Here is a 22,011-nt window from a genome sequence, read left to right as displayed (position 1 = left end):
TCTACCTAATCAGTGCTTACCCTTTATCTAACACTTGTCTTAAATGTGATCTTCCTGAAGTCTCTCCTTTAATCACCCCAATTAGGTGGGATCTCCACTTTCTTCTCTTCCCACCCAACTCTAATTCTTTCAACATTTACCTTTACTACTCTTAGGATACCTATCATAGGACTGTGGTTTACTTTTCCCTCTACCACACTATGATATCTGATGGTTGAAGCTGTTGTCTTTCACATTCCTGGAGTCTCCCCGAGTGTCTAGTTCAGTGCTCAATTAATAAAATAGTGAGAGTGTTTTCCTTTCCTAGAATATAAGAAAGTAAAGAATCTGATCTTAATCTTAATTGAGTTAATGATAGTAAAATCCATTTCACAGGTTTTTAGCATTAGAATCTGAAGATCTAAAAAAGTGTTGAAAGTTTGTTACTTGAGGGGCGCCTAGGTAACTCAATTGGTTAAGCATCTGACTCTTGATTTCAGCTCAGATCATGATCTCAAAGTTCGTGGGACAGAGCCCTGCATCGGGCTCTGTGCTGACAGCCCCAGAGCCTGCTTGGGATTCTCTCTCTACCTCTCTCTCTGCCCCTCCCCCCTTCCTCAAAGTCAGTAAACATTTAAAAAAAAAAAGTCCATTATTTAAATGAGAAATTCCTCTTGTGTAATTAGGTCTGTCCATCATAGAATGGGAGAAATTCATCTATTTTTTAAAAATAAGAAATGAATCTTCACTGAACGTTATAAAGTTTTGGAAAGTCATTTAATTCTTCAACTCCAACAAAATCCTACTTGAAAACTTGTTTGGTCCCCAGAGTATTATATTTTGGACAGCTCTCTCATTAACACACATCCAAAAGAGTATGATAAAAAAAAAAAAAAAAAGTAAAAAATCACTAGATGAAAATCAAAATGTTTGAATTAGAAAAAGCATGCCTTAAAAGCCTTATCTGAATCTCATACCCTTTTATTTTATGCATTGTCTGTCAATACTGACACAGCAATTCTATAAATTCTGAATTCATAAAGTATGGATAAAAATAAACGTGATTATAAAAACAAGAAAGAATTGGAGACCTGAGATTCATGTAGGTAAGATTATACTTTAAGTACACACATATTCATGTATACTAAAAACCAAAGGCAGAATTACCTTGAAGTATTAGATCCTAGTTTCTGTATCTAAAATCAGAGCTTTCAGGAGAAAGTGATATTGGATGGAAGGTATTGTAAATCACAGAAAAGAGGGCCAATTTGATAAAAGAAAATAACCTGATTGAATTATTTCAGTTAAGGCTAGGGGAAAAAAAAAAAACAAAAACAAAAAGAAAAAGAAAATTACATAGGTTGATTTATAAGTAATGTTTAACTTATGGACATTATGTAATGGAATACTGATAAATACCAGAGATTGATTTTAAATATTCACAGCTGGATGTTCTACCTCATAATAATTACTAGAGAGAAAAATTGGAGAAAAAAGAAAAAAAAAAAAGATTACAGACTTACTGCTCCCAAGGCACTCTACAATTATGTTATTAGATCTCTCCCAAAGTGGGATTAGGAGCATAACAAACTTACTTAGAATTTCTTCATTAAGAAATGTATTCATTTGGAAATAGATTACCACTGGTCCTGTTGAAAGGAGAAAAAAGAAATAAACCAAATTTTCTTCTGGATGGTCTTTATCCTCTACCTAAGTCTTAATTAATATGAAGCTAAAGGTTAGAATACTCTCTTTTCTTGAAGCTAGTATGTAATAAAAATGCAAACAAAGTTAATAAAGAATACCTTTATCTTAAGCTTCTAACGTGACCAGATAAATGACGGTGATTCTGACCAACTAGGTGCGCTGTTAACATTTTAGGCCTTATAGTGATATTCTGAAATATATATGGCTTTGAAGTTTCTCCTATATTTGAAGTAGCTTGTAGCATTACATATTGCCCTGTAATTAAGAAATGTTAGTGTGTCACATGCCTGAGCTATCACTACCTATAAGTTCCTGTTGTTCTATCTTTCAGAGTAGCATTGCACATTTCTGTCAACCAGATTAAACAGCTTTCCATAGTGGTGAGGTTTGAGAACATTCATTCTTTTTCTGAAACCCACCAACTGTTTTCCACATTAAGCTGTTAAGTTCAACAGGAGCTTGATGGACAACCTTCAAGAGTTTAATGACTCAAAGCCCACCCAGCTATTCATGTATCCGTCCATTGATGTATATAGAATTTTACTAAATATCTACTATGCACAATGTACTGTTAATTTTTCAACTTATATGCATCTTTAACTTTGATGAAACATCACTTAATTCCAACAGTTTGCCTTAGACACCTCATTCTGAGATAAGGGGGTTAATGATAATCTAGGGTTTCCATAGGCATATATATGAGTGGTGTACTGGTTAAAGAAAACTTGTAGATTCTCCCTGCTGCATTAACAAGATCTCTAGCTAAACCTTGTTTACTCACCAGCAACCAGCACTTGATTTCTAAGACAAACACTTTATTAGGTTTAAATATACATACACATTACAATATACTAAAAAAAAATATATATATATGTGTATGTGTGTGTATATGTCTATATATATATCTACATATAGATATATATAGTAGTATACACACACACACACACACACACACACACACACACACATTACGAAAGATCATGAAATTCCTAGAAGCAATACTTGGGAGTCAAGATGAAACATTCTTTTTTCTTATTATCTCAGCTCAAGGCAATAAGGTACTGTGTTTGTCAAACAAATTTACAGACACCAAAATGTCTTGTGATTGGAAACTCTTCCTATGTTGGGTTAAATGAACCTGAACAACAGAATTCGAAGATGAATAAAACAATATATGGGTGGAATTTTTTCATTGTTATTGAATGCTTTAAGTGGTACAACCTACTGGTTAAGTCTGAGTTTTGGAGTTTACATTCAGAGCCCACAATTTAACTAAACTTGTAAAAACTTTAGCAAGTTATTTAACACCTCTAACTTTCAGTTTATTCATCTGTAAACTAGGGATATTAATACTTTTCTGTTTGAGTTGTTCTGAGGATTAAATAGGATTTGATACATAATAGTGCCCATAATAGGTGCTAATAAGGGGCTTAATAAAAACCAGTATTATACTTTGCTTTTATTAGTTTCCCTATTTTCCTTTCTTCCCAAATAAACTCAGCATTTTAAATAGAAGGCTTACAAACTTGTTTCTTACAAACAAGAAATTAGTCATATCTTTGATTTGATCATTAGTAGTTATGGGTTTTGTTGAAAAGAGTGAACTCCAATATTCACAGGAGACCCACACAGGTTTTAAGAGAATTATATTTGCAGAAACACTGCAAGCTTGGGCCTGAAGGAACAAAGGTAGTTCCAAAAGAAGAGGTCTTTGAACCTCAAAACCTCTACAAGAAGGAAGAAGGCTGAGAAAAGAACAAACACAGGCTAAATTTCAAGGAAAAGGAAAGAAGACTCAGAGGGTGGAACCAAAAGCCCAGAAGGCAGAGCCACTAGCGAGAGTCACCCCTGGAAAGTAGGACTACGTCTTCATTAAGGGAACTTCTAAACATTTGCCCAGATGGATTTCACACCTGCTATGAACCAGTTATTCCTCTGTACCCCTAACTCCCCCCTTTTAGAACAGGAATGTTCAGTAGCAGTTATCTTTGCTTGCCCCACCATTGGCTGTGTGTGTGTGGGGGGGGGGGGCAGATTTAGTTCTTTAGTTCTCAGGTGTACAGATTGAGAGGACCTGTACTTAAGGAATCACACCTGAGGGGCACCATCTGTAGCTGGACCAGAGTTAGATGATGAGATTCTGGATTCAAGCAAATATTATAATGAGCTGAAGCTTTTGCAGGAGAGTTAGGAGACAGTGAGTGCATTTTGCATGTGGGAGCAAGGTAAATAAATTGTGGTAGACTTCAATGCTTTTCAACTAAACTGTGGTCAAAGAGGGGACAAGTCTCCCTTCAAAAGGTGGATCTTAATTCCTCTCTCCTTCTTTAGCTCCTGTATGAGCTGAACTTAGTGACTCACTTCTAACTATAGATATGGTGGAAGTGATGGGTGTTTAAGGCCTGAGATTAGGTCATAAAATGCACTGCAGACTCCTCTTGGTTCTCTCCCAGATACTTGCTCTGGAGGAGAACATTCAAACAGTCTCAGGTAAAGGTCCACATGGCAAGGAACTGTGGTCCTTGGCCAACAGCCATGTGGCTTTTCCATTGGGAAAAGATGGTGACCCATCTCAAGGGCAGAAATCTCCAGGCCAGTCAGGTCTTCAGGTGACAGTAGCCATGGATGATGTCTTGACTGCAACTTTGTGAGAGACCTTGAGCCAGAAACACTTAACTAAGCTGCTCCTGAATTCCTCACCCATAGAAACAATGAGGTAATAAAAGCTTGCTGTTTTAAGTTGCTAAATTTTGGGGTAGTTTGTTATTTTGCAATAGATACTAATGCAGGTCGCCAGGGATCATTTCTTTGTTAAAAGGTTTGTTGTATTAAAAGAAATTTGAAAACCACTGCCCCAAAACATGGCAGGAAGACAAAATTTATGTCTTTTCTAAGTCTTTCACAAATGAGATTTTAAATTCACTAGCAAAGATCTAGGGAAAAAAATGGTCAAACCACAATTCTTTTAAATCTTCTTTGTTCCTCTCTGGGCTGAAAATTACCATTCTTGCTATGTGAATACAGAAATGACAATCTATATGTCTTGCTTTTCCCATTATTTCATTAAGTTCCCTAAGGCATAAATACAATTGGTAATTCCAGCCAATTTACAAATGGAAATTTTTTTAGGTATAAAAAAAATTAGATCTACTCGAAGTTATGCTGTCTTTATTTAATGGGGAAATTAAAACGAAAACCCTGGCATAGAAATGCAGCTCAGTACTTTTTACTTTTAAACTTTACAGTTAAAACTGGTCCTCTTTGGAGCACTTCCCAGAGAAATCTCAATATTTAACAACTCTGAACAAAACCTGAACTTCATCTCATTCTCTGTTACTTTATACTATCTGTTACTATAATCATTTGGTTAATAAGTTAGCCCTCAAAAGTGGAGTGAGTTTCTTTAGAAGAGGAAATATATCTATTTTGATCCAAATAATTAATGTGCCCTTCAAGTATTTATAAACACAGAGTTTAGATTTGCATTAAAGAAGGCACTGAACATTTACTCCCTCATGATGAATCCTCTGGTTAATCTCCTTTCCATTGGGAAAAGATTTCTTTATGGATTTATTTAAAGGATAGGTTTAAAGTTAAGCTATACTTAAATTCCTCAAAGTTTGCATTGCTTTTATAACTTGTACTTGCTTTTATCTAGGCCACTGGTGTAGCAGAGTTACTTAGAGTAGAATTCCCCTTTGGCTTCGGGCTCAACCTCTGTGATTAAATTCACAAGGGCACAACAAAAATGATTTACCAGGGCCACCTTAGGCAGTTCTATGCCTTAGTGCTTATCTTAGTACCTAAGTTGGAAGCCTAATTAACCCTAACACGGGCCTCATGTGTCTATGTTTGTTGAACTCTACCTTAAGGGGTCTGTGATCTTCATTATGCATAAAGTTACTAATTCATTTTGCATGTTAAATCAAGGTATTCTCTCTCATTTTCCATCACTGATATGTGACCGTTGCAATTCCACTAAGGGCTTGTAAGAAAACTAACAAATCATTTTAATGTGATTTACAAAGTCTGAATATTACTGTGCAGACAAAATTTTCAGCTTCAGTTTATAATCCACTTTTAGTGTAGTTAGTTTGGTACGTGTGCATCTATGTGCCTGCATTAGGTGTATGTCACATTAGGCTGCCGGATCACACATCACCGCAGAAGCTTGAAGTCTTCCTCCGCTGCTCTGAGTGTCAGGGTGCACAAAGAAAGAAAATATGTTTCTTGGCTCTTGACAATTCAGTCATGCCTTTCTTTTTTACACAGATACTCACTCTGAATTGGGGATCCTAGCTCGGCCCCATCTTTTGTCCTCCTTTAATGAAGCGTTACACTCAGAAATCACACAAAGAAAACTTACACCACCAAGACAACACTAGTTTGTTATTAAAGCTTTGCAAATTAAATCTGTAAATGAGGTGTTCATTTTACCTCTGAAAGCCTGGGGGCAACTAGGAGTCATTCTGCCTTCACCCTTCTATTGTGAGCGTACTTTAAGGTACCTCCTACCTCCCTGTATCAAGGTCTCCAGAGAGAAGAAAAAGTATAGCCTTCTGATTATTTCAACTCACAGGACTTTGCAAGATCTGAGTAACTCGTTTCCTCTGCTCCATCATGTTGAAGTCTTGCCGTAGATCAGGAGACATGTTCCTCTCCCGAATGTATTCTGGGTCATTCTCATTGATGCGGTCAAAATATCTCTCTTTGTGAGGCATGCTGGGGGGAGGAGGAGTAGTGACCACACCTTGGCTGGCATCTGAACTCATGCTTCAAGTCGAAGGACTCCCTTTGTTACCTGCATTAATAAACACAAAGGAAGACATTCATGATAAGTTCATTATTAAATTCAGATTTTATGGAGGTCAAACAGAACTTTTTTTTTTTCCCCCAGAGGCTAACAGTGGCAGCTTTCTTTAAAAAGTAGCTTCTCGGGGCGCCTGGGTGGCGCAGTCGGTTAAGCGTCCGACTTCAGCCAGGTCACGATCTCGCGGTCCGTGAGTTCGAGCCCCGCGTCAGGCTCTGGGCTGATGGCTCAGAGCCTGGAGCGTGTTTCCGATTCTGTGTCTCCCTCTCTCTCTGCCCCTCCCCCGTTCATGCTCTGTCTCTCTCTGTCCCAAAAATAAATAAACGTTGAAAAAAAAAATTAAAAAAAAAAAATCACATCTATAATGGCAAAATTTCCACAATTAGTGAGTACTGTCACTAGAGCTTCTCTTTTGTCTTATTCACACATTTTTTTTTTTATTTTAGACCAAACTTTGGCCATACTTAATGACCACTACATTTTATAGTGAATGTAATTTATTAACATGAGAGAAACACAGCTGTAAGTTTTTCATTTTTTTTTTAATTTTTTTTTCAACGTTTATTTATTTTTGGGACAGAGAGAGACAGAGCATGAACGGGGGAGGGGCAGAGAGAGAGGGAGACACAGAATCGGAAACAGGCTCCAGGCTCTGAGCCATCAGCCCAGAGCCTGACGCGGGGCTCGAACTCAAGGACCGCGAGATCGTGACCTGGCTGAAGTCGGACGCTTAACCGACTGCGCCACCCAGGCGCCCCCGCTGTAAGTTTTTCAAATGATTCAACTTCCTAGAGGAAATGTAAGAATTATTCAGGTTGCCAGACTAAATAACTTCAGCACATAGTGCTACAAATCCAAGTAAGAAACAGCAAAAAGTTATTCAGAAACCGTAAGAATAACTGATTCACTTAATTATTAGGATAATCACACTTTTCTAGATAGATCCAGGAGGGAGAAAGTAAAGGCCACTTTCCTCTTAGGGATCTATATCTCTGATAAAGACCAGAGATACCTGGTCTCACCTTTAAAACACAGTAACAACCAGAGAGATTACTATATTTGTCTCTAATAATTGTCTTCTCTGATAGAATTCATCTCTAAAGTTACCTTGGTGCAACTTAGACCAAGCAAACTAATTATAAGACATTAAAAATTCTTGCACCAGATGACATGACACTATATAAAGAAAACCCTAAAGACTCCACCAAAAAAACTACTAGAACTGATAAAAAGAATTGAGTAAGGTCACAGGATACAAAGTCAATGTACAGAAATCTGTTGCATTTCTATACACTAATAATGAAGCAGCAGAACATTAAGAAAACAACTACCTTCACAACTGTACGAAAAATAATAAGATGCCTCGGAATAAACTTAACCAAAAAGGTGAGAAACCTCTGAAAACTATAAAATACTAATGAAAGAAATTGAAAACGACACAAAGCAATGGAAAGACATCCCATGCTCATAGATTGGAAGAACACATATTGTTAAAATAACCATATGATCTAGGGTAATCTATAGGTTTAGTGCAATCTCTATCAAAACACCAACTGCATTCTCCACAGAACTAGAACAAACAATCTTAAAATTTGTATGGAACCACAAAAGACTCCAAATAGTCAAAGCAATTCTGACAAGTTAAACAAAACAAGGCATCACAATTCCCAGACTTCAAGTGATAACATAAAGCTGTAGTAATAAAAACAGTATGGTACTGACACAAAAATAAACACATAGATCAATGGAAAAGAGCAGAAAGCCCAGAAATAAACTTGCAATTTAATGGTCAGGTCAATTAATCTTTAACAAAGGAGGCAATAATATGCAACTAGAAAGAGTTTCTTCAACAAATGGTATTGGGAAAACTGTGTAGCGACATGCACAAGAATGAAACTGGACCATTTTCTTACACCATACACAAAAATAAACTCAAATGCATAGAGGACCTAAATGTCAGACCTAAAACCATAAAAATCCAGAAGAGGGCACAGGCAGTAATTTTTCTGACATCAGCTGTAACAACATCTTTCTAAATATGTCTCCTGAGGCAAGAGAAACAAAAGCAAAAATAAACTATTGGAATTACATCAAAATAAAGAGTTTCTGCACAGCAAAAAACCTACAAAAAATAAAAGACAACCTACTGAATGGGAGAAGATATTTGCAAATGACATATTTGATAAAGTGTTAGTATCCAAAATAAATGAATAACTTACAGATCTCAACATCCCCAAACCCCAATAACCCAAGTAAAAATAGGCAGAAGACATGCTGAACAGACATTTCTTCAAAGAAAACATCCAGATGGCCAACAGACACATGAAAAGATGCTCAACATCACTCATCATCAGGGAAATGCAAATAGAAACTACAATGAGATATCACATCACACCTGTCAGAATGGCTAAAATAAAAAACTCAAAAGACAAGCGTTGGCGAGGATGTGGAGAAAAAGGAACCCTTGTGCAGTGTTGGTGGGAATGCAAACTGGTGCAGCCACTGTGGAAGACAGTATGGAGGTTCCTCAAAAAATTGAAAACAGAACTACCCATTGATCCAGTAATTACACTACTACTGGGTATTTACTCTAAGAATGTGAAAACATCAATTTGAAGGAATATGTGTACCCCTATGTTTATTGCAGCATTATTTACGATAGCCAAATTATAGAAGCAGCTTAAGTGTTGTTCATCAAAAGATGAATGGGTAAAGATGTCACACACACACACACACACACACACACACACCTGCAACAACATGAATGCAACTAGAGAGTATAATGCTAAATGAAATAAGCCGGTGAGAGAAAGACAAATACCATATGATTTCACTCATATGTGGAATTGAAGAAAACAAATGAACAAAGGAAAAAAAAAAAAGAGAGAGAGAGAGAGACAAACCAAAAAAGAGACTCTTAAATATAGAGAACAGATGGTTACCAGAAGGGAGGTTGGTTGGGGGATGGGTGAAATAGGTGAAAAGGATGAGAGTACACTTATCTTGATGAGTACTAATATAGAACTGTTGACTATATGTTAACTCTACCGGAATTAAAATTTAATAAATAAATAAAGTGAAAAAATCTTGTATTAATTCTGGTCTTAGAAATGTAAACTACTATATACTAATCTGGATGTAAATTTTAAAAAATAAAAAAATAAAGTTAAATTACAAAGTTAAAAAAATGTAAACTAATTTGTTAAAAATAATTTTTGTAAAACATGTTAAAACTTTGTTAGCTTCTATTTGACAACATCACTCTACAACATTCTAGAAGTTTGAATTACTTTCGTGTACTACACAAAAAATTCATGAAATAGGATTAAGTCACTTTATGTCATATCACTTTAGTGAAAATCTGATTTTGTGACTAGAAAGCAACTAATCAGGAAAGAAAATGTAAAAATGAGCTTTTATATAAGCGAGTCTTCCAGATCCTAAATAATTTAAAAATTGAGAGAAAACATGCAATGAACAATGAATACGTGATGATCAAATAAATGGACCCTTCACAGGATAAAGGGGCTAGGTTTTTTTTGTTTTGTTACAACATCCACTATTAATAGAATGACTCTGGTCATGTGATATTCTTCAGAAATTAGGTTTTGCGGTACTGTTATTAGCTTGGCTTACAAACATAGTATTTTTCATCACCTTGCTATTACCCAAAAATGTGGTGCAACAGAGCACCAACTCTAAGAAACTTCTTTTTTCATATCCAATGGGTTTTTTATCAGTAGTCCAGAAGTGTAACCAATCTCTGGAACCTCGTACTCTTAGAAGCTATTTATAATAGGTCCATCTGAGCTCCTTAAAACAGTTTATTGCTAACACAAAGGAATTTTAAGGAGTACTTAAAATCTAGTTACGTAACAGTTTACTCAAGTAAAAAGAACAGTTAGAAAATGAAGCCCCGACAGACAAAATACTGTAAAAAAGTAGTTAATGGATAGTGTTCAGATTTCAGCAGCACTAGTCTTTGTAAGCCAGAAGACACAACAAATGAAATATTTCAACTGTTGGCTTTGTTATGGAACTTTAAAAAAATTGTGTTGTGGTCAGATCGGTTTAAATATGATTGCTCTCTATGAAGTATTTTCACCTGAATATGGTTAAAATATTCTAGAACTTTAGCTGGTTATTAGACTAAAAAACTTTTAATTACATTCTAAAAATTTCTATGTAATTCTTTCAAGCAAAAAGCAGAATGGTGCAGAGTACTGGACTGAGGATAGAGACCAGGTTTCAAGTCTTTGCATTTCCATCAACTGTTGTATGACCTTAGAATAGCTATTGTTAATCATTAGAGAGAAGCTGATAGCTTCTTTTAAATCCTATGATGACCCATTACTAAAGAAACACCTTGTAATTGTTAGAAAATCTCTAGCTGTTAGGAATACTAAGCCATATATAGAGTTCAATTATTATACGGTACACCTGAAACTAATGTAACATTGTGTCAACTACACTCAAGAAATTAAAAAAAAACCCACCACTATCAGTTACTGAGCTCTTACTATGTGCTAGCCACTGAACTTTACATACATTATTTACTTCTCTTTAAACAAATTTTTTTTAATGTTTATTTATTTAGAGAGGGAGAGAGAGTACCAACAAGGGAGAGGCAGAGAGAGGGAGAGAGAGAATCCCAACAGGCTCCACGCTGTCAGAGCAGAGCCCAACGCGGGGCCTGAACTCACAAACCATGAGATTATCACCTGAGCCGAAATCAAGAGTCAGACGCTTAACAGACTGAGCCACCCAGGCACCCCAAAGAGTACAGTTATCTTGACGAACAAATGTATAGAACTGTTGAATCATATTGTACACTTGAAACTAATATAACATTGTATGTTAACTACACTTGACTTAAAAAAAAAAAAATAGGGTTGGTTAATTTTAAAGAGAAAGAGCCCTGGAACTGAATTGTTTCCCATATCCCCTAGAAGTAGAAATATTTATGCTTAGTTTAGTTGTTCAGGATTAAGAAAAATTAGAATCTCTCCCTATATTCTATTTTTAATTTTTTGAGGAACTTCCATACTGTTTTCCACACTGGCTGCATCAGTTTGCATTCTACCAACAATGCACGAGACACAATGCATGAGACAACAATGCACAATTTTCCCCCCTTCCTCACTAACACTTGTTATTTTTTGTGGGTTTGTTTGACTTTAGTCATTCTGACAGGTGTAAAGTGACATCTAACTGTGGTTTTAATCAACCAATCCTTTATTTACTTATATTTATTTATTTTTGAGAGAGAGAGAGAGAGAGAGAGAGACCACGCAGGAGGGGCAGAGAGAGAGAGGGGAGGGACAGAGGATCCGAAGCAGGCTCTATGCTGACAACAGCAAGCCCAACGTGGGGCCCAAACCCATGAATCGTGAGGTCATGACCTGAGCCAAAGTTGGACATTCAACCAACTGACCCACCTAGGCATCCCTAAATCAATCCTATTTTTAATGTTGCACATACACAGGCATGCTTTCTAGTACTTGGGAGCAATATAAACCAGTACGAACTCTATTAGGGGAAAAATATTGGTCTTCTAAGAGGATTCTTTTAATTCAAAATGATGCAGAAAAACAGATTTTTTTAAAAAGTAACATCATAAAACATTGTCAACACTATGGGTTTTCCTCTGGCTGTGCAGATTAGAAACAAGATATCAGGCATAAACAAAAATTCCAGTTAAAAAAAATCTTATCTAAATATTTATGCAGTAACCACCCAACATGTATATTTAAAGAAATTTAGGTTTAAGGCACAAATAGATGAAATACTCTAGAATGATGGATTTCAAACTCTAAAAATGGCAATCCACAATAAAAAATACATTTTATATTGTAATCACATACAAATACATGAGATATTTAGCTGAAATAAATTTGTGATACTTTCTCTATGTAGTACATTCTGGTATTGTCTATTTTAATCTTTTTCATTAAAAAAATTGGTCAAATAGATTCTTGTTCTACTAATGGGTTATGACCCACCATTTGAAAAACACTACTCCAGAAACTCTAAAAGTTATGGTCAAATGGGAAACACAAGGAAAAGAAGTGCATGTATGTACTTGAGACGGGGAGGGAGGAAATGAATATACGCTAGAGATAGGAGGGAGTCGGAAATGATTCTTTGATATTAAAAAAAATGGCAGTAAGATCCTAGTGATTTGGGTGATAATTAAATTGTCCTCCATTTGGGCACTTAGAAAATGCCATCTATATTACTCAATGTCCATTTGTTTTTCACTTTTTCTTGACTCTTAGCTACTTGTAGTTCAATTTTCCAGATCTCTTTGCTTACGTTTGTAGTCCTCACAATGGCAGGGGACTCCATAAGTGGTGGCTGACTTGAATTATTTTACTGTATCACAACTCCTCCCAAAGCAATCTGGTTTGTATTAGTTCTAGGCTGGGAATGGTCAAAACAATCTTATGAAAAATTATTATAAAAAGTCTTTCCAAACTTAATTCTTGGCAGTTTTAACAGCTTTCTCTAGAACATAAGCAAAAAAGATGGCTGTACTTTCAAGTACCAGGCCTATTGTTCCATATTTAAAACAAAAATCAAAGATATGCCAAGATTTCAAGGCAGCATATTTGGTTAAAACAACAGCAGCAACAATAACACACACTGGTTTATGGAGTTAGAGTTTTTCTTAATGAAATTTACTGTAAAATTGTGAAGGTGTTTACAGTTTTAGAAAACAACTTGGACCCTGCACAAACTATAACAAGCCACATCCTCAGATTGACCAGTGAAGTTTTCTTCATTTTAAATTCTAAAAGGCATGAACTACTTACTTTCAACTGCTAGCCAAGATTTTACATACAACTGACATGAAAATCAACAGACTTGGAAAAACCAAACTACACATAGATAAAAGTCAAGAAAAAAAGAAAAAAAAAAAAAAAAAAAAAAACAACAATGGGCACTGAATAGCACCAAGTAATACAGATGACATTTTCTAAGTGCCCCAATGGAAGATTTAATTATCCCACAAAGCACTAGGGTCTTATTGCTATAATGGCTATTGACTCTATGAGAGTTCTCTTGGAATATTTCAGATGAGATTCAAGGATCACATTTTACAGATGCGAGGAAACTATAGTCAGAAGTGTTGAGTGATTTTTCTAAAGCTACAATGCTCAAGTATTAGATATTACTATAAAATCATAATAATGATATATATTAGCACTACCAAGCCATTCACAGATTGTTCATGGTCAAAATCTACTCTTTCAGTGAAATGTATGGAGAAAAACAGGCCTATCCCATACATTTTATGCAGGCATTTTATAAATACCATTGACTGTGAGGAACAGGCTATAAGTAAGGGCTAAAAATTTTAGTGCTTGTGAACAGACTGAATTGTATGATGTCCATCTAGCATGCGCAGAAAAGCAGATGTACAAACTGTCCAGTTGTTTAGTGGTAATCTGCTTAACCTAAATACACGAGGAACACATTTTTTATAAGTAACTAGACTTTTAAAGATTAAGATGTATCCACCAATATATTACACCAATAAGTCAAAGAAGTGCCTTTCACGTAATTCTTTGAAGGTTTTGAAGCCAAAATTAAAAGGATATCTGGTCCAAATCTCTTGTTTTCGAGATTAGATAACTAATGAAAGAAGTCTTCATAAAGAGATGTGCCCAAGAGCATACACTAAGCATCACCAGGGTGATCTACGTTCTCCTAGTCCAGAGCTCTTTCCACGATACAATATTGCTTCCTCATAATTTGTCACCCTGTATCTTGGTCCTCTCTATCAGTATTTTGGAAGCCAGATACATAAGATGCATAAAGACAAGGAGTATCAGAAGCTATGCTGATCAAGTATCTTCATGAGATAGGCAAAGATGAATGGTACCATAAAATATCATGGAACATTCAACACAATTTTGAGTTCCAAACTAAAAGGAACAAAATGCAGAGGAAAGGCCCTTAAACTGGCTCAAATTCATATGAAGACACACTGCCACATGGGCATTGATCAATATTTTGGAACTTCTAACTGTTAACCTAACAGATGAATACTATGTCTTACTTGGAGGTTATCAAAATGACACTGATTGTGCCCTGGGTAACTAACAATAAATGTTGTTCAAGTTTACACTTTTACCCCTACAGTTAATTAATTCAGCATCAATTTTGAAAGAGTTGAGGGCCTTTGACTATTTATAATGAAATAAATTAACTTTCAAAAACAGATTATGCTGGCAATATACCCACTTTACAGATAAGAACTCTGAGGTTTAATAATTTGCCTCAGATTACCAATTGTTCTTTACCAAGTATGTAATTATCTATGGTTACAGATCTTAGTAGGTATGAAAGAGTTGACAAAAAAAAAAAAAAAAGATGGAATGACTCAAAATACTGTCATTTCCTAGAAGTATATACAGCTATTACAACCTTGATTACAGCCTTTCCTTACTGTGGTGCCTGAAAATACATTATAGGATCACAATATTTACCACCAAAACAGAAATGATAAATGCTCTGAAAGTAGTAAAGTCTCGTATGACTATCAAATTGGTATAAATGTAGAAACTTAACTCTCTCTGGCCTATTGCCAGAATCTTTTCAAATGACTTCTGTTGAGTATACTTTAAAATACAACCATAAATTCTAAACTTTAATATAAGTCAGAAAACAATGAATCGACAACTGATTAGTAAAAAATACTATTAATCTAAGCCTTAGTTAAAATCAAAACTTAAAAAGTCAATGAAAACAACAAACAACAAAATAAACTGGTAATGGTCAACAACAACCCCTCATGTTGCTAAGTGTCCTTAATGGAATTTGATAGCTGGCTCAGTGTTTGACAAAAAAACAACCCCCCCCCCCCCACACACACAGATAAAAGAAAACTATCAATTGGAGGGCACAGTTTTGAGAATGTTATGGTTTCAAACTTTGTTTTATAAAGAAAAATAATATACTAATTAAGATAAATTATTTTAGCAAACATGAAAAATACATCCTGCGCTGGTACAACTGGAACACAGTAGTTAACGTTTTAAATGTACACTTTGACAACATCTAGGTGAAGAGCAGTAAATGTGAAAATTCTAAGCAGGTTGCTAGGTCAAAATTCAGCAGGGTGAGCCAAAGACTAAAAGTATTCAACCACTGGACAAAGCAAAGGATGAATCTAACCTTTTTCTCACTAAAGTACCAATACTTGATGAAGAATATTTTATTGATCAATATTACCTGTTGCAAGGAACAGTGAACCAGGCTCCCATATTGAAAGGCTGGGATTGGGGAAAAGAGGGGCAGTTACTTGCTTAGACATTGGCAGGGTGAGAAAAAAAAAAATCTTTCATTATAAATAGATCAAATTTGCCAAATATAACGGCCATGTAAGAGGCAGGGTTACAGATGTGAAAATATATATGAAAAGTTCAGACGAAGTGTATTGTCTTGAAGTCTAAACTCAACCATTATCTAGATTTAGTTCAGATTGTACCCAACATCAATTATTTGGAAAAGCAAATATGAAACTGACTTTTTAAAATTTTTATTGAAACAAATTTTTGAGAGAAAGAGAGAGAGAGAGAGGGAGGGAGGGAGGGAGGGAGGGAGGGAGGCGGGGGGAGAGCGAGAGCATCTTAAGCAGGCTCCATGCCTAGCATGGAGCCCCGATGTGGGGCTTGATCTCACAACCGTGAGATCATGACCTGAGCTGAAATGAAGAGTCAGTCGCTGAACTGACTGAGCCACCCAGGCACCCGAAACTGATTTTTAAATAAATAAATATATAGCCTTATAAAATGGTAAGTAAAACAATCAATCACAGAGAGGTGATCCCTCAAATATTTTGCAAAATCCAAAAACACATGGCCTTAGTGCCTTTACTCTCTTTTCTACAAAACTTGATGAATGTTCTGTATATATTCCCTCAGTCATCGTTTGTCTTTAACATGGAGCTTTTGGAAATGATTGGGGGAAAAAAACAAAAAGATTTTTTTCTTCTCCTAAGAGAAAGTTGACAGAGACTAGTGGATTGATTACTCGAATGTACCTCTCAGACATTTAAGTTTCTGTTATTGAGTCCCCTGGTATCAGTGAAATTCTTAAAACTGAGATCTAGGAAACCATCCAGAACTTGACAGCTCATGATAAATGAGAGGTTTTAAAAAGTGGAATCACTGAAGATTGTGATTTTTTTTTAAAAAAAGATTCATTGCTCTCAATTTCTGGAGATACCTTAAATGTTTGGCTCTTACTATATGGTAGTCCTTCTGGGCAAGTTTCTTTTCTTTCTTTCTTTTTTTTTTTTTTTTAAAGAAACATCAACTCTCACATACTTTATAAACTGAAGTGTATTTATTTGTGCAGCACTGAGCTCGAAAAATTTAAAGCCCTTGCTTTTGACATTTTCTTGAGACAATGTCTGAAGTCAAATTTACTCTTACCTAATACTGTACATCTATCTAGAAACCTCAGGAAACTTTCCAAAGTGAATATCAGAATACAAGTAATATGGAAAACTTAACTCCCTCAAATTCCAATCTTACATCTACTTATTTCTCAAGGATTCTGAACTCAAGAAATTCTAGTTCTTCATTCTGAAGAAATGCAAACAATCCTACAAAACTCATTATTAAAAATGAGTTGAGTTTGGGGTGCCTGGGTGGCTCAGTCGGTTAAGTGTCCGACTTTGGCTCAGGTCATGATCTCACGGTACGTGGGTTTGAGCCCTGCGTCGGCTTCTGTGCTGACAGCTCAGAGCCTGAAGCCTGCTTCAGATTCTGTGTCTCCCTTCTCATGCCTCTGTCTCTTTCTCTCAAAAGTAAATAAACATTTTTTAAAAATTAAGAAAAAAATGAGTTGAGTTTGCAAAACAATCACCCAAAAGTCTAGTCTAGAAAACTGATTTTTACTGTGGACAATACTTCTAATGGTCCATTCCTAATGGAGCCACAGTGACCAGTGAGAAATAGGAGGGGGCCTGGAAGGCACACACACAAAAGGCAAAGTTCTTTATTTTAAAAACTGAAGGCAAAAAATATATATAAAAAGTTAAAGAATACAGGGTATGCATAAGTCCCAAGAGTTCATCCTGATCTACTATTTCAGGCATCCCAACTAAAGAATTTTGGCTTTTATGATTATAACATATAAAATACAGCTGCAAAAGTCAATCCAAAAGCTGTAGGTAACTCAATACATTGTCACTGCAAGGAAGTCTGATTTGAAGGAGTTCCCACCTTCAGATTTTGGCTAGTAAGGAGGATTTCAAGATCATCACAACTCCATCTGTTTTCCTTCTACGGAAAGTCTAATAGTGAGCCACGAAAATGAAATTTATTAAGCATAGGTAATAGTACTTGAAAATCACTTTCAAAAATATTTGGTCATAACCTGCCATTTTAGAAATCGGATAATTGTTATGACAGTCCATGAAAAGAGATGTTCATCAGTGTCAGAAACTGCTTTTGTAAAAAAAGAAAAAAATCTATTTTGTGAAACTAGATTTTTCTTTTCTTCTTTTTAAAGATTTTTCCCCCCTCTGAGAGAGAGCGTGTGCGCACACAAGCAGGGGATAGGCAGAGAGAGGGGGACAGAGGATTCCAAGTGGGATCTGCACTGACAGCAGTGAGCCCAATGTGGGGCCCAGACTCACGAACCACAAGATCATGACATGAGCTGAAGTTGGACACTCAACCAACCAAGTCACCCAGGTGTCTCGAAACTAACTTTTTTCAAATGAACCATCCTTTAGATCTAAAGATCAACTTTACATACTGTACTGGGTTGAAGGTGCCCCCCAAATTCACATCATTACTTCAGAATGTGACTTGACTTGAAAATAGGGCCTTAATTTGTAATCAAATTAAGATGAAGTCATACTGGATTAGGGGAGGCCCTAAACCCAAGGACTAACGTCTTTACAAAAGTGAGAGAGATGTGGACACAGACATAGAGGAGACAGAGAAGACACAGGGAAAAAAGCTAGATGGTGGAGGCAGAGGTTAAAGTATGCTGTACAAGCTTGAGACACCTGCCAGCACCAAAAGATAGGAGAAGCACATGACAGGTTTTCCCTCAGAGCCCCCAGAAGAAACCAACCTTGCTGACACACTGAGTTTGGACTTCTGGACTCAAGAACTGTAAGAGAATACATTTTTGTTGTTTTCAGCCACTCACTTTGTGGTACTTTGTTATGGTAGTTCTAGAAAACAAATACACATGCTGTTCCAATGGAATTTCCATCTTGATGATAATACCGATTTTAAGGAGACAATTGACCATCGCAACAATGCGGACAGATAGCCAGACACGTTTGCAGAATCAAAGTTATCTCCTTAGAAATAACAGAAATCAAAACAGCAACACGAATGACATTCGATATAAGTTAAGGGCGAGGCAACACAGTTATCTTCACAGCGGCATGACTTCTGCAAACTGCAATTTCAGACTGAGAAACAATGTTTCCAAGAAAACCTGAAGCCAAGAACGTATGAATGTTTTTGTCACCTCAGAAGCTGAACAGAAATTTCTTTGTAAAAAAAAAAAAAAAAAAGAAGATTCACAATGAATGCGTAATACGAAACAGTATTAACACAGTTATCAAACTATAAAAGATTACAGTTTGATGGAATTTTTTTTTTCATTTAACCAAAGATGGACTTAAAAAGCCACTTGTTCAGATTAGCAGGTTTCTTGCCATGCCTACATACATGCTGTACTTCTGCCCATCTCCCCACATGAGGGACCACTGACCCCTAACCTGCAGATTCGGCATCGTGCCATAGGCTCTGGATCCCTAGGATTACGAAAATCCGTAAGAAACTACTTAAGCAGCTCATCAAGTATAATCTTACTGCTGCTGCTTCCGCTCTGTTGTTTGACTTTCACTTGAGCAATACTTTTCAAACTCTCTCAGCCCTCTACTCACTATAAAAGGCAGCCTATAACTCTTTCTCGTTTCTGTCAGGTAACTCCAAATATTTTCAAAATTGGACCTAAAGTTGCTACCCCAGGTCTCCGTCTTAGACCCTCTGTTTTCTCTTGTTCCCTGAGGTCACCTGGTAGCTCGCATCTTGGCTCATAGGGGATTTCTGATGCCATGCAGAGGTCACTGATTGATTCCCCGGCTAGCCTTCTCTCAATTATCAAAACACCCTGCCCCTATGCTCTGCCTACGTGCCAGGGTTTGGCATCTACTGTTGAATCGACAGTCCACACACTTGGGTTCTTTCCCACTGTCTGTTGCTAGGGTTCTGCCCTGTTCTCAAGGATCCGCCTAGATTCCAAATCCTTGTCAGGCATGTTCGGCCACTCCAACTCCATCCCTCACACTATCCTTTTTAGTAACTTAGCTTGTGTGTATTTTCATTAAGCAAATTACATCAGAATTTTCAAAAACGCCATTTTTGATGAAAACGTTTTTACGCAAAGAGAGGGGTAAGGGCTAGTAGTCAACATTTCTTGACCATCTAATGTCTAATTTGCTTTAAGAACGTAGCTTCTTTTGGGGCGTCTGGGTGGCTCAGTCGGTTAAGTGTCCAACATTGCTTCGGTCATGATCTCACTGTTCACAGGTTCAAGCCCCACAGCGGGCTCTGTGTTGACAACTCGGAGCCTGGAGCCTGCTTCGGATTCTGTGTCTCCCCCTCTCTCTGCCCCTCCCTCACTCGCCCTCTCTCTCAAAAATAAACAAACACTAAAAGAAATTAAAGAAAAAAAAAGAATGTAGCATGTTTTAACTCTTTTAATCCCCATAATAACCCTAGAAAGGTAGGTGCTATTCCCATATTCATTTCACAGACTAAGAGCAGAGAGAAGTTACTTATCCAAGGTCACACAAGAGTATGTGTCAGTGGAGATACGGAGATATGAATTCAAGGAGACTGGCTCCAGAACCTGTTCTTAACCACTGTGCTATTTGTTTTTTTAAAAGTTTTTAACGTTTTTATGCATTTTTGAGAAAGAGACAGAGTGCTAGCAGGGGAGGGACAGAGAGAGGGAGGGAGACACAAAATCAAGAGCAGGCTTCAGGCTCTGAGCTGTCAGCACAGAGCTGGACGTGGGACTCGAACCCACAAACTGTGAGATCATAACCTGAGTTGAAGTCGGATGCTTAACCGACTGAGCCACCCAGGCACCCCTTACTGTGCTGTATTGTGTCTCGACCTTTCACGATTCCATCCCTCCCCTTAATCCCCAATGATGTTTTACAATTTTTAGTCATTTCAAATTTATACCCATTAAGATCCTTTGGTAAATGTTTCCAACTCCTCTCTTACCCCAGGCCCCACCTCTAAGCAAACCACCTATATGAACACCATATCTAGGTCCCTACCTCTAGTATGAATTCTTTGGCAAAATATATATTTTCATAAATTTTTCCTACCACAAAGTTTACCTGCACATGAAAGCAGGTGGTACAGGACCTGACACCGAGGAATTAGATTATTAAGTCAATAATAAATAAGCAAAATTCCTGGTCATTCACCAAGTTTAATCTTTCACCAACCACAACTATAATTGTGAGCTTTAGGAAGAAAAGGTAGTTGTGGGTGAGTCCTCTGGATCCCAATACCTAGATTATATATGCCCCATTATTTCATCTAGAACTGTTTGGACATTTATTATCATTTAAAGAGGTCTAGGTTCTGACCAAGTATAATGTAAGATTTAGCCTTGAAAAGTCAAGGGCACCCAGCTGGCACAGATGAAGGAGTGTGTGGCTCTTGATCTCAGGGTCATGAGCTCAAGCCCCATGTCGGGTGTAGAGACTACTTAAATAAAACTTTAGAAAGGTAGGCTTAGTTAATAGGAATAAGAACCTTGAAAATATATGTATACCTTTTGATATTTTATGACAACTAATTCATATATGAGAAAAGAGATGGAGATTCTTTTCTGACATTGAGACAATGGGAAGAGAAAAATGATTAAGTCTCTAACCCACAGCTGAAACCTTCCATCTTAATAAAAACTAAGAACATTTGAAAGAAGACTTAAAAAGTCTAATGTCAAATTCAGGAAAAAAGAGAAAGCATTAAATGAATCCATCATTTAATTTATGGAGGAAAATTTGACACAGAGAACAGACATGCAGATTTTTAAAGGATGCAAAATACCTTTGTAAGGATAGCAGAGAAACAAAACATTTATAAACCTGAGTAACAACTGTCCCAGAAATAAATATTGCCCTTCCTTAATATTACCTAATTAGAACCAAAATAAATAGCATCTTTAAAACTTAAAGGTGTTAGAGCTTAATAGGACATAAAATATTATTACATCTAATTCCACCCCCTCAATTCTCCATATGATGAAAGAGGTCCCCAAAAGAATGTGACTTCTCAATGTGTCCCTCAATTTATTTCACCTGAGACTTTGTTCACATTACCTAGACCCACCTTATCTGTTCTCAGATACATAAAACGTATACATATAAAGATCATATGACCTAAGACAAGATTTAAAATACAAACTGCATTAAAACATCCCTTTAAAGGTTTGGCAATAAA

At 36.5% G+C, this 22,011-nt stretch overlaps 1 protein-coding gene across 8 annotated transcripts in view; it reads right to left on the bottom strand.

Annotated features, from left to right (window-relative positions):
- The window catches only part of ADD3 (adducin 3), a 122,785-nt gene that overhangs the window by 23,669 nt on the left and 77,105 nt on the right, over positions 1–22,011 (bottom strand). For 7 of the 8 annotated variants that reach the window (XM_086680826.1, XM_086680832.1, XM_086680829.1 and 4 more), the window contains exon 2: positions 6,264–6,487. In XM_086680826.1, the coding sequence (XP_086536952.1) occupies positions 6,264–6,458 (195 nt within the window). In that variant the 5' untranslated portion in view covers positions 6,459–6,487. Of the gene's footprint in view, positions 1–1,574; positions 1,594–6,263; positions 6,488–22,011 lie in introns of those variants that run through there. The other variant, XM_086680833.1, reaches the window with a different exon arrangement.

This window comes from Puma concolor, chromosome D2, assembly GCF_028749965.1.
Source record: "Puma concolor isolate L17-30 chromosome D2, mPumCon1.1.hap2, whole genome shotgun sequence".
NCBI lineage: Eukaryota > Metazoa > Chordata > Mammalia > Carnivora > Felidae > Puma > Puma concolor.
This window is presented reverse-complemented; position numbering and strand designations above follow the sequence as displayed.